This window comes from Aedes aegypti, chromosome 2, assembly GCF_002204515.2.
Source record: "Aedes aegypti strain LVP_AGWG chromosome 2, AaegL5.0 Primary Assembly, whole genome shotgun sequence".
NCBI lineage: Eukaryota > Metazoa > Arthropoda > Insecta > Diptera > Culicidae > Aedes > Aedes aegypti.
Window position 1 is genome coordinate 37,496,208 of NC_035108.1, and position 15,352 is coordinate 37,511,559.

The following is a 15,352-nucleotide window of genomic DNA, read 5'->3' on the forward strand; positions in this document are numbered from 1 at the left end:
ACCGTGCTGCTTTGAATTATAAGACGCTTCAAATTCAAAAGCCGGACACTCGATTTTTTATCGACGTTTTTAGACTAGATTTCGATTTTGTTTTCACTTGGTATCATCATTATGACGTCTTCTGCATGATTCACCTAAAAAATCAACGAAATAGTAATATTTGGGTGAACTACGACCGGTGACTGGGATTAAAATTGTTTCAGACATTCGAATCAACTTCATCAATCAATTCGGTAATTATGTTAACGGACAAATAAAACTTTACGCTTAAGAAGTTTTGCCAGATCCACTTCCACTGCGTACAGCTAGCGTATTCGTGGTATTCTACCTGGTTCCCTGCTGAATATTATTTTTTTTCCTTCCGACATTCGCACTAAGTAACCAGCCCACTGGAGTCTGCCGTATTTCACACACTTAATAATATTCACACGATATACACATGCAAAAATGGACAATCGGCAAAAAAAGCTCTCAGTTTACCTTTCAGTCGTCGCGTGGTTGACCACCGTCAGAATCACCACGCTTATGTTGTGATCGAAAAGCGAGTTTTTTTTCAGCAATGTTGTACAAAATACAACAGCGCGAAGACTGAAGTGTTAATAACTTTGGAAGTGCTCATTAGAATACTACGATGAGAAGTATGCCCTGTTCGAGTTGGTACGTCACGCCAGAAGAAAGAATAAGGTTATTCGACTATACCAAATATTTTCGTGAATGAATTCAAATGTTAGAAGCTTTTTTTTTTCGATAACAAATTTATTTGATAGATGTATTAAAAAACAAAAACCAGGTACAAGGGTTACTTTAGCAACCCGACTAGAGGCTTGTAACAAAAATATAATAAAATTTTATCAGAATATGATATGAATATCATATTATGATATAATTTTGTTAGGCTCCGTTATCCATAGAACATAATGAAACAGAAATATAACATAATGTGTTTTATTTTCCTTTAAGATATTTTTTTGTTCATTTTTAACAACTTTATAACAAAATAAATAGATAGTTATTCATTTCAATAATATACAATATTATCGTATATCGATCAGCATTATAATTTTGATACTTTGTATCAAACATTATAACTTGGTTTGATATGTTTTTGATAGAATTAAAACACATTTTGTTATGTTTATGTTACTATTCATACATTTTTTGTTATAATTTTAGATATTTTAACAACATCCTGCATCAAGTTTGTAACAACCTATGTTCGAAAAAAAACATATAACATAATAACATATGCTGATATAATTTTGTTATGTACCCTTAGTCGGGAAGCTCTGACAATTCATTAAAGTTTACGTAAAACATCTCTAGGACTCTCAAAATTCTTTAATAATATACAACGAGGGTTATAACACAGTATTTTAAAATTTTCTTTATAGAGTACTTGAATCAAGTCCTATAAAATTTTGCATTTTGTATGGCAAAACGAAAAAGTTTCCAATGTTTAGTATAACTTAATATTTGACATCCAAAAGCAAGCATTGGAGAATTTCCAAATCCTTCTGAAAATTAGTGATTAGAATCTAATAAACCTCTACTGTGTTTAAAACAATATTTATGGAACTGCAATGGTATTGCTGATATGCCAATATTGTCCAATATTTCACGATTTGTAAAAAAAAAATGAAATGATGTTCTAATGTTATCAAACTGCATAGATATTTTGATCAGTGTAAAAAATGTAAAAAAAATGTACTTCAGTTTAAAACCAAATATATTGAAAATCATATATCAAAACTTTCTACTGAAAATGCAGTAGTGTTTTCGTCACGAAATCTGTTCATCGTGAGCGGAAATAGGAACACTTAGTTGCAGTAACAAATGTTTTCCAAATTCTTTTTATGTTGCCGCTGATCAGGCATTGAAAATGCGAGCGAGCACTGTGAGCGTGATCCTACAATGATCATAAATAGTACCCACCTTCTGTGAGCGAACTGTGTTGCTCGGTCACACTACAATCAGTGATCACGAGAAATCGTTGCTATGATAAACAATGAGCTGGAGCCTTCGCATAACCAAATCAAAGTCAGCATCTTCAAAAGTTAAACTGACATCAGATGCATAAAAAACAACGTACGTTCACAATATCACACAAATCCATGCATTGTTCAACGGAACCTATGTCGAAAGCTTTGAAAGCTGCGACAGAAGATGTTCTAAGTAAGATTTATTCTCACAGTCCTAAACTGCCCATAAAGGCATAACTGTCCCATATTGAATTAGTAGGCATTGAGAAAATAGTGCTCAAAGTTTGAAGTTTGCATTCTCATACAAATGTTTATAATTTTCTAGTAAATTTTTGAATGTCATATTCTTTTAAATTGACCCCACAGAATACTCATTTTGTTAAAGTTGATCAGTCAAAAATATAAACTTGAACATAATTCTAGTTTTGCAGTTGCTATTGAGCTGCACAGTTCATATAGAGACTGTTATGCCTTTATTTTTCAGTATGGGACTGCATCAACTTCATATTTTTTCACAACATATTTAAACAAAGTGTATACATTTTCATATGTGTAGTGAAGGGCTGGGAGGGAGGCACCGATACTACACACGAAATAAAGAACAACGTTCGTTTGATCTGCAAGATAACTCCAGCTTGCCAGCAACAATCAAGGCAGGCTTGGGGAAAACCGCTAGTTTTCTTTTGTTGTGTACTTTCGATCTTTCCTGACAAACATGGAAAAAGGGCCACAGTTTTCTATGCACTTAATATTAATTTTCATTAGAAAAAGGAAAAGGATGCGTTTTTCAATGCTTTATATTTAATCAGTTGAAAGGTACTCACGTGACATTACTTGCATTATGTGCATGAGTTGATTTTCATTCATTTTTTGTAACTTTTGATGAAGTACGAAATTGTGTTTTAATCAGTTACGCGCATTTTCCATGTTAGTCCACTGTTTGAGATCTGGGCTCGCAGTGACAGTTCGTGACAGCGGAATCCCGGCTCACTATGATGTACAGAAATTTTGTATTGGTTTCTCCCTCCCAGGTGAAGGGTATATTAAAACATGAATGTTGCGATGAAAAAAGGTGTTGGTTCGAAAATCAATATGGGACAGTTATGCTTTTATGGGCAGTAAACTGCTTGTGTGTAAAACTTAAAGGGATAATTTTAGGGGCCTATTTTGTAAATCGAGCAGATTCATGTGACTCGTCTGTATTCATTGTCGATCAAAGCAAGCATGCATATTTCAGATGTCACCCGTCGACTCCCATAGTAATCCAGTCACATAGAGTGACAACTGTCGAAAAACTCGAGTGACAGAGCTGAGTCGAGCGAATTTTTCGGTCGACAGTGACTCCAGTCGAGTCATTTTGATCGACTCAACTTATAAAATAGACCCCTTAAATTGTATGTGCTATTTCTAGGCCCTTCATTCGCGTAATTATAATCCCATGAAGCTTGGTGATCTTGTTGCAGAGGAACAAACACTGGAAAAAGCGAAGCGATTCGATGCTATCATGGATTCTTGTCTACATTGATGTTCAATAAAAAGATGAGCTAAACTATGAATACCGGGATGGCCCCAAATTTTATTCCCTTTGCATTTTTTTTATTTAATCAATGTCTTTGTACTTGTTCAATTTATTCCTAGGCGTCTTACAGTGGTATCATCCCATCATCATCAAGAAGAAGATAATATATAACATAGGGAATTTGCGACGTCTCATCTCACCGTAGATTTTCAGGATCGTTCCGCTAAAATGGTGCATTGACTGTTCAACTGCAGCCACAGATCAGTTTTGAAAACGTTCCCAATGATTAGGCTCAATCCGGGCAATTAAATCGTGTATACCGACGCTACTTTCAAAGATTATTCTTATAGTTTTTGGGACATTCCACATTACTAGTTTTTTTTTCCGACCAGCAAAAAATGGGGGTGATACAAAATTACTTAGAATTAGGTGCATTATTTTATTCTACAATACAAATACCTTTTAATTCTTTTAAGTTAGCAAAAGTAGATATACTCGTTTACCAGTCCGATCAGTGGAATTTTATTGGTGAGCAAAGACGATCACATGCAGTTGTGAAGATGAACGTCAAAGTTCACCGAGTTGTGTTGCTCACGGCCTACCTTTCTAATGAGCATCAAGTTAGCATAAAAAGCATTGTGACATAAATATATCATGGCTGTGCTTGACAGGGGACATCTAAACTATGCTAAAAAGAATTTTAATTCTTAAAAGTATCTCGAGTATCTTGGGAGAGTTTTTAGGAGCTCTGTAAAAAATAATAAATGAGTTTCTGAAGATATCTTCGAAGTAATATCTGAAAAAAAGTTGAAGCAAATACCTGCGTTAATTTCTACCTGAGTTCAATGTCTGGTCGGATTATCTGAGAAATATTTATAAGAACTTTTATATCTTAATTTGGTTCTTGGAATAATATTTATTTTCTTGTATTCAAGACACAGCACTACCCTGAATTTTCTGAATCTATTTCATAACGGTTAGAAATTCTCCGAATTAAAAATAGATTACCAATAGAAAGGAATTCCAGTTAAAAATTTTACAGAATTCTAGAATGAGTTTTCACAATTTATACTAGACTTTTTATGAATGTGTAAAAAACTAAAACAATTAAAATTACGCATTAGAGGTAAAATAGACCTCAACAAATTTTTCGAAAATTTACGGACAAAACATGGAAACATTTCAGGAGTTTAGAAGGAACTTATGGAAAAATTTAATCAAAATTCCTAAAAGAATTCATGTTAAATCTCAAATCAAAATTTCGAATGAACTTTTATTAAACAATAGGACTCTAAATATCTATCCAATTTCGAGGAACATTTAAAAGTAGGAAAGAATCCAGAGAAATTCCAAAAAAATGTCATATTCCTCAAAAAAGTTGATCATTTTTCTAAGGAGCTTCTGAGCAAATTCAAGAATTACATTATTAGCACTGCATAACCAACTCTTAGAAGAATACCAAAAGGCTCTTCTTGATAAATTCCAAGGAAAAATCCCGAAGAAGCTTCTGGAATAATTCCAGGTAGCATGATTTAAGAATTCCCAGACCAACAGAAATTCAAATTAAGAAATAAATTGGAGCAGTGAAATGTGTAAGTAAATTCTACCGGAATTTCATGATACAATTTTGACGGAATTTCAGAAAGAATCACTTCAGAAATTTGATAAAAATATACAAAGAAGTTATTTGGAGGAATTCGTCTGGCATTAGCATGAGAAACACCTCGAAGAATTTCAGAATATTCATCATGAAAGAGTTGATGAGAACCTACTGATGGAACTTCTAAAAGGGTTTCTAAAGGAATTGCAGAAATAACTCAGAAAGAACTCAAAAGCAACTTTTGAAGGAAAAAAGAGATTGTTGAAGACTACTCTTAGTTCATAAATGTGGATGATGATTCCATGCCATGATTCAGGATTGACCTTATATATTTTTTTGTGTGGATTTCATGGAGCAAGCAAGAAATTATCATATTCACAATGATTTGAAGACGCTCAACCTGTTAAGGTAGCCGAAGAAGAAAAAAAAACAACTGCTCTATCGCAATAGCTAATGCATTTCTTCTATAGTTTTTGAAGTCAATGTGTTAACTTTTTATAAAGTTGGTCATGTTCTGCATGTAACTTGCCGTGCCTTGTAGCTTCTAAAAAAGGTACCAGATGTATTTTGTAAACGATCCAAATCTTGACGTTTCAAAATAACCAGGGAAATACGCCGCTCCCGTAAAGAAATGGTCCAAAGTGTTGTAGAAATGTTGACAAAGAGAGTTCTACCACCTGCTCAGCTTAAAAGGGCCCATTAGCAATCGTCTTCAGGAAAAAGTTTTTGTTATTAGCACAATAGTAAAAACTGAGCTCCATTTACAATGAGGTATGCTTATTATAGGCAAAACTTTACGCCAAAAACCTAATTTTTTATATTTTTGGAATTTCTATTGGTTATTTATACATTTCAAAGGAAATATATTTGCGAATAATTATGATATGTAATCATATTGACGTCAAAAAGAAGCCTCAATCCCTTGAAAAAAAGGGATGTAAATAGGTTTATTGAACAAAATCCATCAATCCGAACATCGCGTATCGACAATCTGTTTCACGCAGCAATGTTCAAACTTGAAAACTATCTCACGATGCTACATTTCGTGGCCAAATAGATAACAGTAGGAAGGTGACACAATCATTAAACAAAATATTGTAGTAAAACTGTTTCAATGATCAAAATTCGAATAATTCCGATGCAGCCCCTTCGAATTTATATTGCCTGACTCTGATAACACAGAGCTGAAGCTGGCTTGAATCATCCATCAGAAAACGGTCGTATTGCCGTCGTGAGCAAGAGCGTAGGTTGTGACAGCAGCTTCGCCCAAAACATAGTCAAACCGTGATATCTTATACCTAATATATTACCAGCCTAGTAAACCGGTTCGTCCTGCTTCAAAAACTGCCGAATATTCAGCATTTATCTGAAAATGGATGACAACCACCAACCATCCAAATGGCCAACACATGAGCATCGAGATATCCGTAGAGCTTCGAGTTCACCGAAGAAGTTGAACTTGAACCGCATGTGATGAGCAGCACATTGGTGAGGCATTTTCGGTTTCTGCGCAAAGGTAAACATGCGGATAGGCAACACCCCAACCCGTTGATTGCCAGCGTCAAATGACCACCCGGAGGCACTTTGGCGAGTTTCTCGGGTTATGCATAAAAGGTGTTGCTGATGGTCTTACCACGGTGCAGTCCAACCGAAGCATAATAGGAAAACAAATGATGGCACACGAGTGGATATGGCTCCGGTGGCGGATGATGATGATGATTGGATGCATGCATTGTCGCTTTCCTAGAGTTCAATGTCAATAACCTTCGCCGACGGGAATTTATCCTAGAGACGGGTTTGAAAAAACTAGTTTCGAAGATGATTTGGCTGATTATGGTCTTCGCTTTCAGTAGCTGACATAATTTTAAGCTCGACGCAGATGATCTAAGCAATTTGAAGATTATACAATTTTGTCATGTGAGGCCTTCCTTAACATAGTGGTAAAGTTCATGCAACCATGCTGAAGGTGTCTGGGTTCGAATCCCGGTCGGTTTTTCGTAATGCAATTTTCTTGACTTTCCTCAGCATAGAGTAGGGGAAGAGCACCAATTTTTGACCCATGCATATGATTTTGGCCCATTTTGTGTAGAAATCCGAAAATTGGCACAGAATTCTTATAGGTCGAATATGAATGCTTTTCTCCTATCATCGTAACTGCAACACGACATATGAATGCATTTAACGAAAATTACAACATTGGCAAACAAAGCTCTCAGTTAATAACTGTGGAAGTGCTCATAGAACACAAAACTAAGATGCAGGCTCTGCCCTGGTGTGAAAAAATGCCAAGAAGAAGAACTATTTTGCCTTGGAATTTGTTAATGTATTCGGATAAAATTGCAAAGCCAGACAGTTCGAATGGGTGCGGTTACAATTTATTCAAATGATTTTCCATCAAATTTTGTACACATAATGTGGGGATTGATTGCTATCTACACAAATTTACAGAGTTGTTGCACTTCTAGGTTTTTCTGCTATACAATTAAGCCTTGGGCAGATGGGCGGCTTCTGGCTGGAATCCGTTCTCATCGGCAACGTAGTTCACGGTGTAGACCTGTCCGTCGGATCCGGTGTAGGAGTAGCTTCCACGAACCACAAGAGCAGCAACGTCATCAGCGAACTTCTTCAGCTCAGCCTTCTCCTGTTGCTGGATACCGTTGCTGGTGTCAAACTGGAAGCTGTATCCATCGACGCCAACATCGCTGTCGTACTTCAGGACCTGGGCGGTCTTCTCTTCAACGGCAGCGGCCAAAGCCACGGCAATCAGAGCGGCGAATGCAACGATCAATTTCATGATGCTGGATAATTTGTTCACTTCTGTGAGGTGACTTTGGAAGAGTTGGAGATGTGACTGATGAATTCCGGAATCCTGCCAGCACATTTTATAGACAGATTTTTTCGCGGAGTTGACCCATTAAGAAAGTCGCATCCAAATTCCATGCATGCAGTCGCAGAACAACTTTGCATCGAGTTATATTATTTACCATACGATTGGATATGCATTGATAAAAAAATCGTCTGGCTGGACCACATAACAAAACTTGTTGATTAGGTTTCATATCTGAAAGAGAGATGAATCCAAAAAAAAAAAACAATAATATGGCGAGTCTTCTTTTTAAGATAAAAAGTTGTAGCATGATCATAACACTTGTGATCAACGTCTACCAACGGCCCCATTTAAGTAACGATTAAATGATTTCCTTTTCCAGTTTATTGAACTTTCAGAGTTATTCGTAATGAATATATATTTCTGGAGACGATGAACATTTCGGTGTCACCAGACAAATTAAACATGGACAAGTTTTTTCGTGCCAGTATAATTACCCGATGAAAAGAGGTGTCTTGAAATAGTCATTGTAGTTTCTTAACTACATACCGGATTCCAAAATAATCATTTCTTACTTGATTTCATCTCGAAATCATTTCGGGTAATCAATTCAACCGAATCATTATTTAATTTAATTGAATCATTTAATCATAATTTTTAATTAATAATATAAAGATGTTATATATGTTAGATGCTCACATTTGTTTCAGACCTAGTAATGAAAAAAAATTTTCTGTCGGATAAATTGGACACCCTACTGTCCGAGGTCAAGTCTGTGAAGGAAGAACATGGCACTCTCAAAACCAATGTACGATCCATCGCAGAAGAGCAGAAAATACTGAAGAGCCGTGTGGACTATCTGGAGGAAGAAATGGATCGTGTAAACCGTGCTGCTGTTTCTAACAATGCAGTGATCCTTGGAGTTCCTTTATCGAACGGAGAGAACACAATTCAAGTCGTCTACTCTATTGCTGCTTCGCTAGGATGTCAACTACCCTCGGATGCAGTGCTCGAGGCTCGTCGCATGATTGGTAAGAATATTACACCAAGCCAAAGCAAATCGGCTCCAATCAAGGTCTGCTTCAAGGACGCTCGATCCAAGGAGAATCTATTTGCCAAAAAGAAAAGTCATGGACAATTGCTTTCATCCGCTATTGATCCATCGCTGGAGGGACCAGTTAGGAGAATTGTGCTGCGTGACGAGCTTACTTCATATGGAATGCGATTGCTGTCGGAGACTCGTGAACAAAAGGAATTGTTGGAGTGGAAGTTCATATGGCCTGGTCGTAATGGTACTGTTCTTGCCAAGCGCTGCGAAAATTCGAAAATTGAAGTGGTTCGTAATCACTTTGATTTGGAAAAGCTGAGTAAATCTGGAATGAAAAGACTACGATCTGCGTCGTCAGGCGGCTCAGGCAGTCCGTCACCACCGGGACCTTCAATGAAACGTTGATTTATTTGCTGAATTACTGCGACTCAACATAATCCTAAATTTTAACATGTATTGTACAAATAAAGAATATCAATGTATAGATGATTGGATAAGCAATAAATATATTTTAAATCCTAAATCATCCTTCAGAATCCTTCAACTTAATGTACGAGGTATGAATGAACTGAACAAATTTGACGTCATAAAAGAGACACTCCAACGGTATGGAGTGAAGGTAGATGTGCTTGTGTTAGGAGAAACGTGGGTAAAAGCGGACCGTGTATGCTTGTATGCGATTGCTGGTTATAGAAGCGTATTTTCGTGCAGAAATGATTCACATGGAGGTTTGACTGTGTTTGTACGTAATGAACTACAAATGGATGTGTGTAGAAACATCGTTATAGAAGGATTCCATCACATTCACTGTCGGTTCAAATTTGAAGCAAATGCCATTAACTTACCGTTTTGATTCATATTACGGACAGCTTCAAATTCCGGACACTCTCGTTTGTATGGGAAACATTTCACACGAAATGTTTCAATTTTCGCCGTCCAAAAGTTCTCATTTTCGGGGCTCGTTTTATTAGGTTTTTTCCATGAATATCATTGCAAATTTATAATGCCCAACTATCTTAGACGTCTCTTAAGTGGTTGAACGATTTCAATTGATAATTTGACTGTTCCATTCATGATTATCATGAGCTGTCCGTAATTCGAATCAAAGCGTCCGGAATATGAGGCAAAAGTGAGGGAGCGTCCGGAATAAGAATCATGAAAAGGCCACACGTTTTGATTTATTTAAATTTATTCAAGTTGCGGACGCGTATTCTTTACCCACCATCCGAAAGTTAAGGGCTTCCGACGCTCGATAACGCTAAAAAATCATACAGAATGATTTATTTTGTATGGTCCAAGCTGGGTTATACTTCATTGAGGCCTTAAGTGTCCGTAATATGAATCAAAACGGTACATGCAGTTTACCGACCACCCAGCTTTGATGTTAGGCGATTCCTCCACGAGATAGAAGGCATGATATCTCTTTCAAAAAACAACGAGAAATGTGTACTTGTTGGCGACTTGAATATCCCGTTGAACATTACCACGAATAATATTGTAGGCGAATATATCAGGTTATTGGAAACCTACAATATGCTGCCTACTAACACAGTCGTATCTAGGCAAAGTAGTAACAACATATTAGACCATGTGGTTTGTTCAACTTCAATGATTGAGGATGTATTCAATGAAACTATCTTCACTGATGTGAGTGATCATTGTTTGATTTGTTCTTCAATCAATATGAAATGCCATACCTCAGAGAGCACTTGGCATAAACGTATCATAGACCATTCTCGACTAAACGAATTGTTTGAACGATCGATCCTCAATATACCGCAAAATTTGTCAGTTAACGAAAGACTGAATTATGTTATTACGCACTATAACGAAATACTGAATGACTGTTCAAGACTAGTAACACAACGTGTGAAACTGAAAGGGTCGTGCCCTTGGATGACATTAGACCTGTGGAAATTGATCAAGATCAAAGATAAGTTACTTAAAAAGAAACGAAACAACCCAAATGATAACCATACCACAGAACTTTTCGCACATGTTTCAAAAATACTTCAAGACAAAAAAGCTAAGACAAAGCGGGACTATTACGAAGGACTTTTGAGTGGAAACAACCAGAAGGCAGCCTGGAAAATCATCAAAAACGTGATGGGCAACCAGAAGAGCAATAGTAAACCCACGGCAATTCGAAACGGGCGCAGCTAATAACGGATCCGCAACAAGTATGTTCCAGCTTCAACGATCATTTCTGTGCAATAGGACCCAAGTTTTCTTCCACGATAAATACAAATCGGAACATCAATCGCTTTGGAACGTTGGGCTCGTTACAGCCAACAATCTTTTTGAAACCTTCTACAAGAAACGAGATCATATTATTGATCGATCGACTGGATTCCAAGAAGTCAGCAGGACCGGATGGCATACCAGTATCATTCATCAAACATCACCATAGTTTCTTCGCATCGCTACTGATGGAAACTTTCAATGAAATTATCGTCAGCGGTGAATTTCCCGACTGTCTCAAGATTGCGCGGGTCATACCTGTATTCAAGTCCGGAGATCCAAAAGACATGAACAACTATCGTCCAATTTCTACATTGTCGATCATTGATAAGTTACTAGAAAAATTACTTGTCTCCAGAATACTAGAGTTTTCAACAAAACATCATCTCATATATGGCCAGCAATATGGTTTTCGACAAGGATCCAGCACACTCACTGCGTATCATGAACTGGTAGACGAAATATATGACGCTTTAGACAACAAGCAGATAGTTGGAGCTTTGTTCATCGACTTAAAAAAGGCCTTTGACACGGTTGACCATGACCTGCTGCTACCTCCATGGAAAACTCCGTCTTTTCGCTGACGATACCGCAGTCTTTTACCGCGGTACAAATTGCGATACTATCCTTAACCAAATCAAAATGGATCTTGAAGTGCTATTAGAGTATTTTGGGGAGAACGTGCTGTCTCTTAATCTCAATAAAACCAAATACATGCTGATTCACACTCCACGAAGAAAAATTCCTGCACACGGCCCGATTTCTATCGGTGGTCATAATCTGGAAAAGGTGTATGAGCACGAGTTTTTGGGCCTCACTATTGATTCTGTAATGAGCTGGGCAGCACACATCAACAAATTGAAATCAAAAGTTAGCTCTCTCTGTGGAATACTACGGAAGATATCCAGCTTTATGCCTCAAACCTGTCTTAAGCAGATTTATTTTGCTTTGGTTCACTCACGACTGCAATACGTAACAGCTGTATGGGGTTCTGCCAGCAAATCTCATCTACGCGAACTTCAAGTTTTACAAAACCGCTGTCTTAAAATAGTGCTACGCAAACCTTTGCTGTATCCCACCGTCAATCTATATTCGAATAGAAATGACTCACTGTTACCAATAAAAGCCTTATACGAATATCAAGTATTGGTACAGATGCAAAAAATCGTCAAGGGAACTTCGACGCACCACAATACGGTCCTCCATATGAGTCAACAAAGTCGCTCATCACGGCAGGCCAACCATATTTTTTTATTTCGACCCAATTCGGAATTTGGGAAGAAAAAAAATCACCTATTTTGGTAGTAAACTCTACAATGCCCTACCAGAAAACTGTAAGAGCTTCCAGAATATGTTTCACTTCAAACGTTTTGTACGCAATGAACTAAAGCAGAAAGTTGAGCAATTTGTATTGTAATATGCATTGTTTCTAATGCCACTTCCGTATCTGTTCTTTGTCATTCCACGCCACCACCACCCTTCGCCACCATCCACCGCCAGCCACCAATCACCACCACCCACTGCTAGCCACCCGCCGCCAGCCACCCGCCGCCATCGCCACCATTCATCACTTCACCCATCGCTTGCCACCAACTTCAGTAAAGATCAATGCTCATAAATATTTATAATGTGAATTGAAAGTTTGTGAAAATTCTAAACTATAGCGCTTCCTTCAAAGAGTTACGCTCATTGGAAGTGCAGTTATCGCTCAATCGTTGAATTATAGGGTCGGTGTTCCCTTAGTGGACGGTCCCCTATAGTGGCACTAGTGGCTTTTTACGGCCGTTTCGCTGGTAATCGTAGCAAAATAATTTTTGACATGAAGATCAGTAGCTATTTACCTAAGTACCATTGACACACAGCTCGATTTTGTTCAAAAAATGATCGAAATAAATAGTTTTGCTTAAAATTTTAGCTCCCTTGCACCTATAGTTAACCTATTGTTCCTATAGTAGCACTACTAAGAGAAACTATTTTGTTATTAAACAAAATAGTTGATAAATTAGAAACTTTTTTACATCAATCGAACGCTTTTGATCCACACTTCAAAGGAAAAATATAAAAGTTTTGTAAAAATACGGTTTTGATTTGTGTTTTGCCTATTGCGTGAGGCTAGTGCTACTATAGGAACAGAAATTAGGAATAGTGCTACTATAGGCACATGTGTTCCTATAGTGGCACAAGCGATAATAAATACAAAAACATGAGTTTTCGTATGTTTCATAATTTTTACACAAAGCCTAGATAAAAAGCTTTCAGATGATCTAAAAATAATTCCGCAGGCTTAATTTTTCGATTTTATATGAATATTTGTTCTTAGCTATGCGGCTATTGGTACATCGACCCTACTTATTTTTTTTTTTGAAAAGATGAGAAGGTTTTATGCCTATGGGAGAAGTGGCTTAAAGTAGCTACACTCTCACGGGCTTTTCCCTTCTCCAAGAGAAAAAAAAGCAGTAAATAAATAAATAAAAATGAACATTTATATTCTTCTTTCCATAACAACCCAGCTCGGATAGAATATGCTTTTCAGCTTAGTGTTCACTTTTAAAGTTATTACCTAAGAGCTTTCTTGCCTCAAGTTGTCATTCTTGCATACGTATTTGATGTGCTAGGTACGATGATAATCTATGCCCAGAGAAGTCAAGGAAATTTCCATTATGCCCCAATCTGAACCCAAACACCTTAAGCTTGGCTTTGCTGTTCTTGAAAATACAGCGAAACCACCATGAGTTGAAGTTTCAGATCCAATATCGACTCATGGAAGCATACTAGAACCTAAATTCTATGGTTACAATGATGGTCCTGTCAAACGGTTATCGACAAAACATCCAATGACAGAACTGCCCATAACTGCAAAACAGTCACATTCGACATTTATGACAAAATGGAGTTAATACCATAGAGAGTCATCAAATTATAAATACTTTCGATCAACTTACTGAAATCTGTGAGATTGTACTAGAAAATTCGAAAAAAAAAAATACCAAGTTGTTTTGTCACATTGCACAGTGGTCCAGGAATCAGTTTTACGCAGAAAGATGCATTTTGAGCTTTAGAATGAAACATTAGACAAAAACGGTCTTCTACAAAGTTGTTTGTATTAGTTGAGCCCTTAGTTTGGTTTTATTGAAAATTAGGGTAGACCACATTTTCATAGAAATTGTGTAACTAACTTTCTTATTTGTAGAAATTATATTATACATGCTTCAGCAAAGTTGTAGACCATTCAATTTCAAGCATTTTGCCGAAAAGAGTTTTTTTGTATCTCTTAAATTGACCGATTTAGAGCTTTTTTCCTGCAGTGACATACGGTGGTCCGAACAAAACTGGTTTTCTGGCTCTAGAGTTTTCAATTCAAATTTCTCATCAAAGTAGTCTATGAAACACTTTTAGAGCTTTGAAAAATGCGTAATTTGGTGAGTGAAGAAACTCGCTATCTCCTTTCGCTTAGGAGTTATTACAGTGGGATTCCGTTTTTGGCATGCTCCATTTTTGGCACCCCCCGATTTTGGCAACAAAATGGATCCGTTTTTGGCATCATTTTTTAACTTCATCAAAATTAGTAAATTTTTGTAAACATCATCGTGTTTTCAGTTTTAATTATTTGAACAGGAGGCCAGCTTCACATTAATCACATTCCAGAGCACCATCTCTGTCGATATTTCATCAAATTCTACCAATGACTAGAGATCTCGCATGTGATTATTTACTTCTGGATGGTCTTGTGATCGCAATATTTCATGAAGTCATTAATCTCTGTGAGAACCCAAACTAGAGCTCCAACATCTTTTCTCAGGCATTCATACTGTGTAACCAGCCCACTTGAGTCTGTCGACAATTAATACACCTAATAAAAATCATTCTTTCAACCCGTTTGAGCAAATCACAAGCACTGACACAAGAGCAATAAAAATACAGTAGTTTCTTTCTGAGTGCTTTGTGTCACTTATTTCGTTACGTAAAATGCGTCAAAAAATGAACAAAATCATTCAACAATGAATCTTATATGATGAAATAAGCGAAATCGAATGGGCCAAAACAGAAGCCAGTAAAAAAAATGTATCCACAACCCATTAAATTGTTCTGAGTTTAACATATTGCAAAAATAAACATACTGAATTGTACTGGGGACAGT

General features: G+C 36.9%; 1 protein-coding gene across 1 annotated transcript; it reads right to left on the minus strand.

Moving 5' to 3' along the window:
• Nucleotides 1-7,451: 7,451 nt before the first annotated feature.
• On the minus strand, nt 7,452-7,994 carry LOC5578135 (larval cuticle protein 8). Its single transcript, XM_001663655.2, has one exon. It carries the CDS (start codon nt 7,977-7,979, stop codon nt 7,581-7,583), a length of 399 nt encoding a protein of 132 aa, XP_001663705.1. The 5' UTR covers nt 7,980-7,994; the 3' UTR covers nt 7,452-7,580.
• Nucleotides 7,995-15,352: the final 7,358 nt, after the last annotated feature.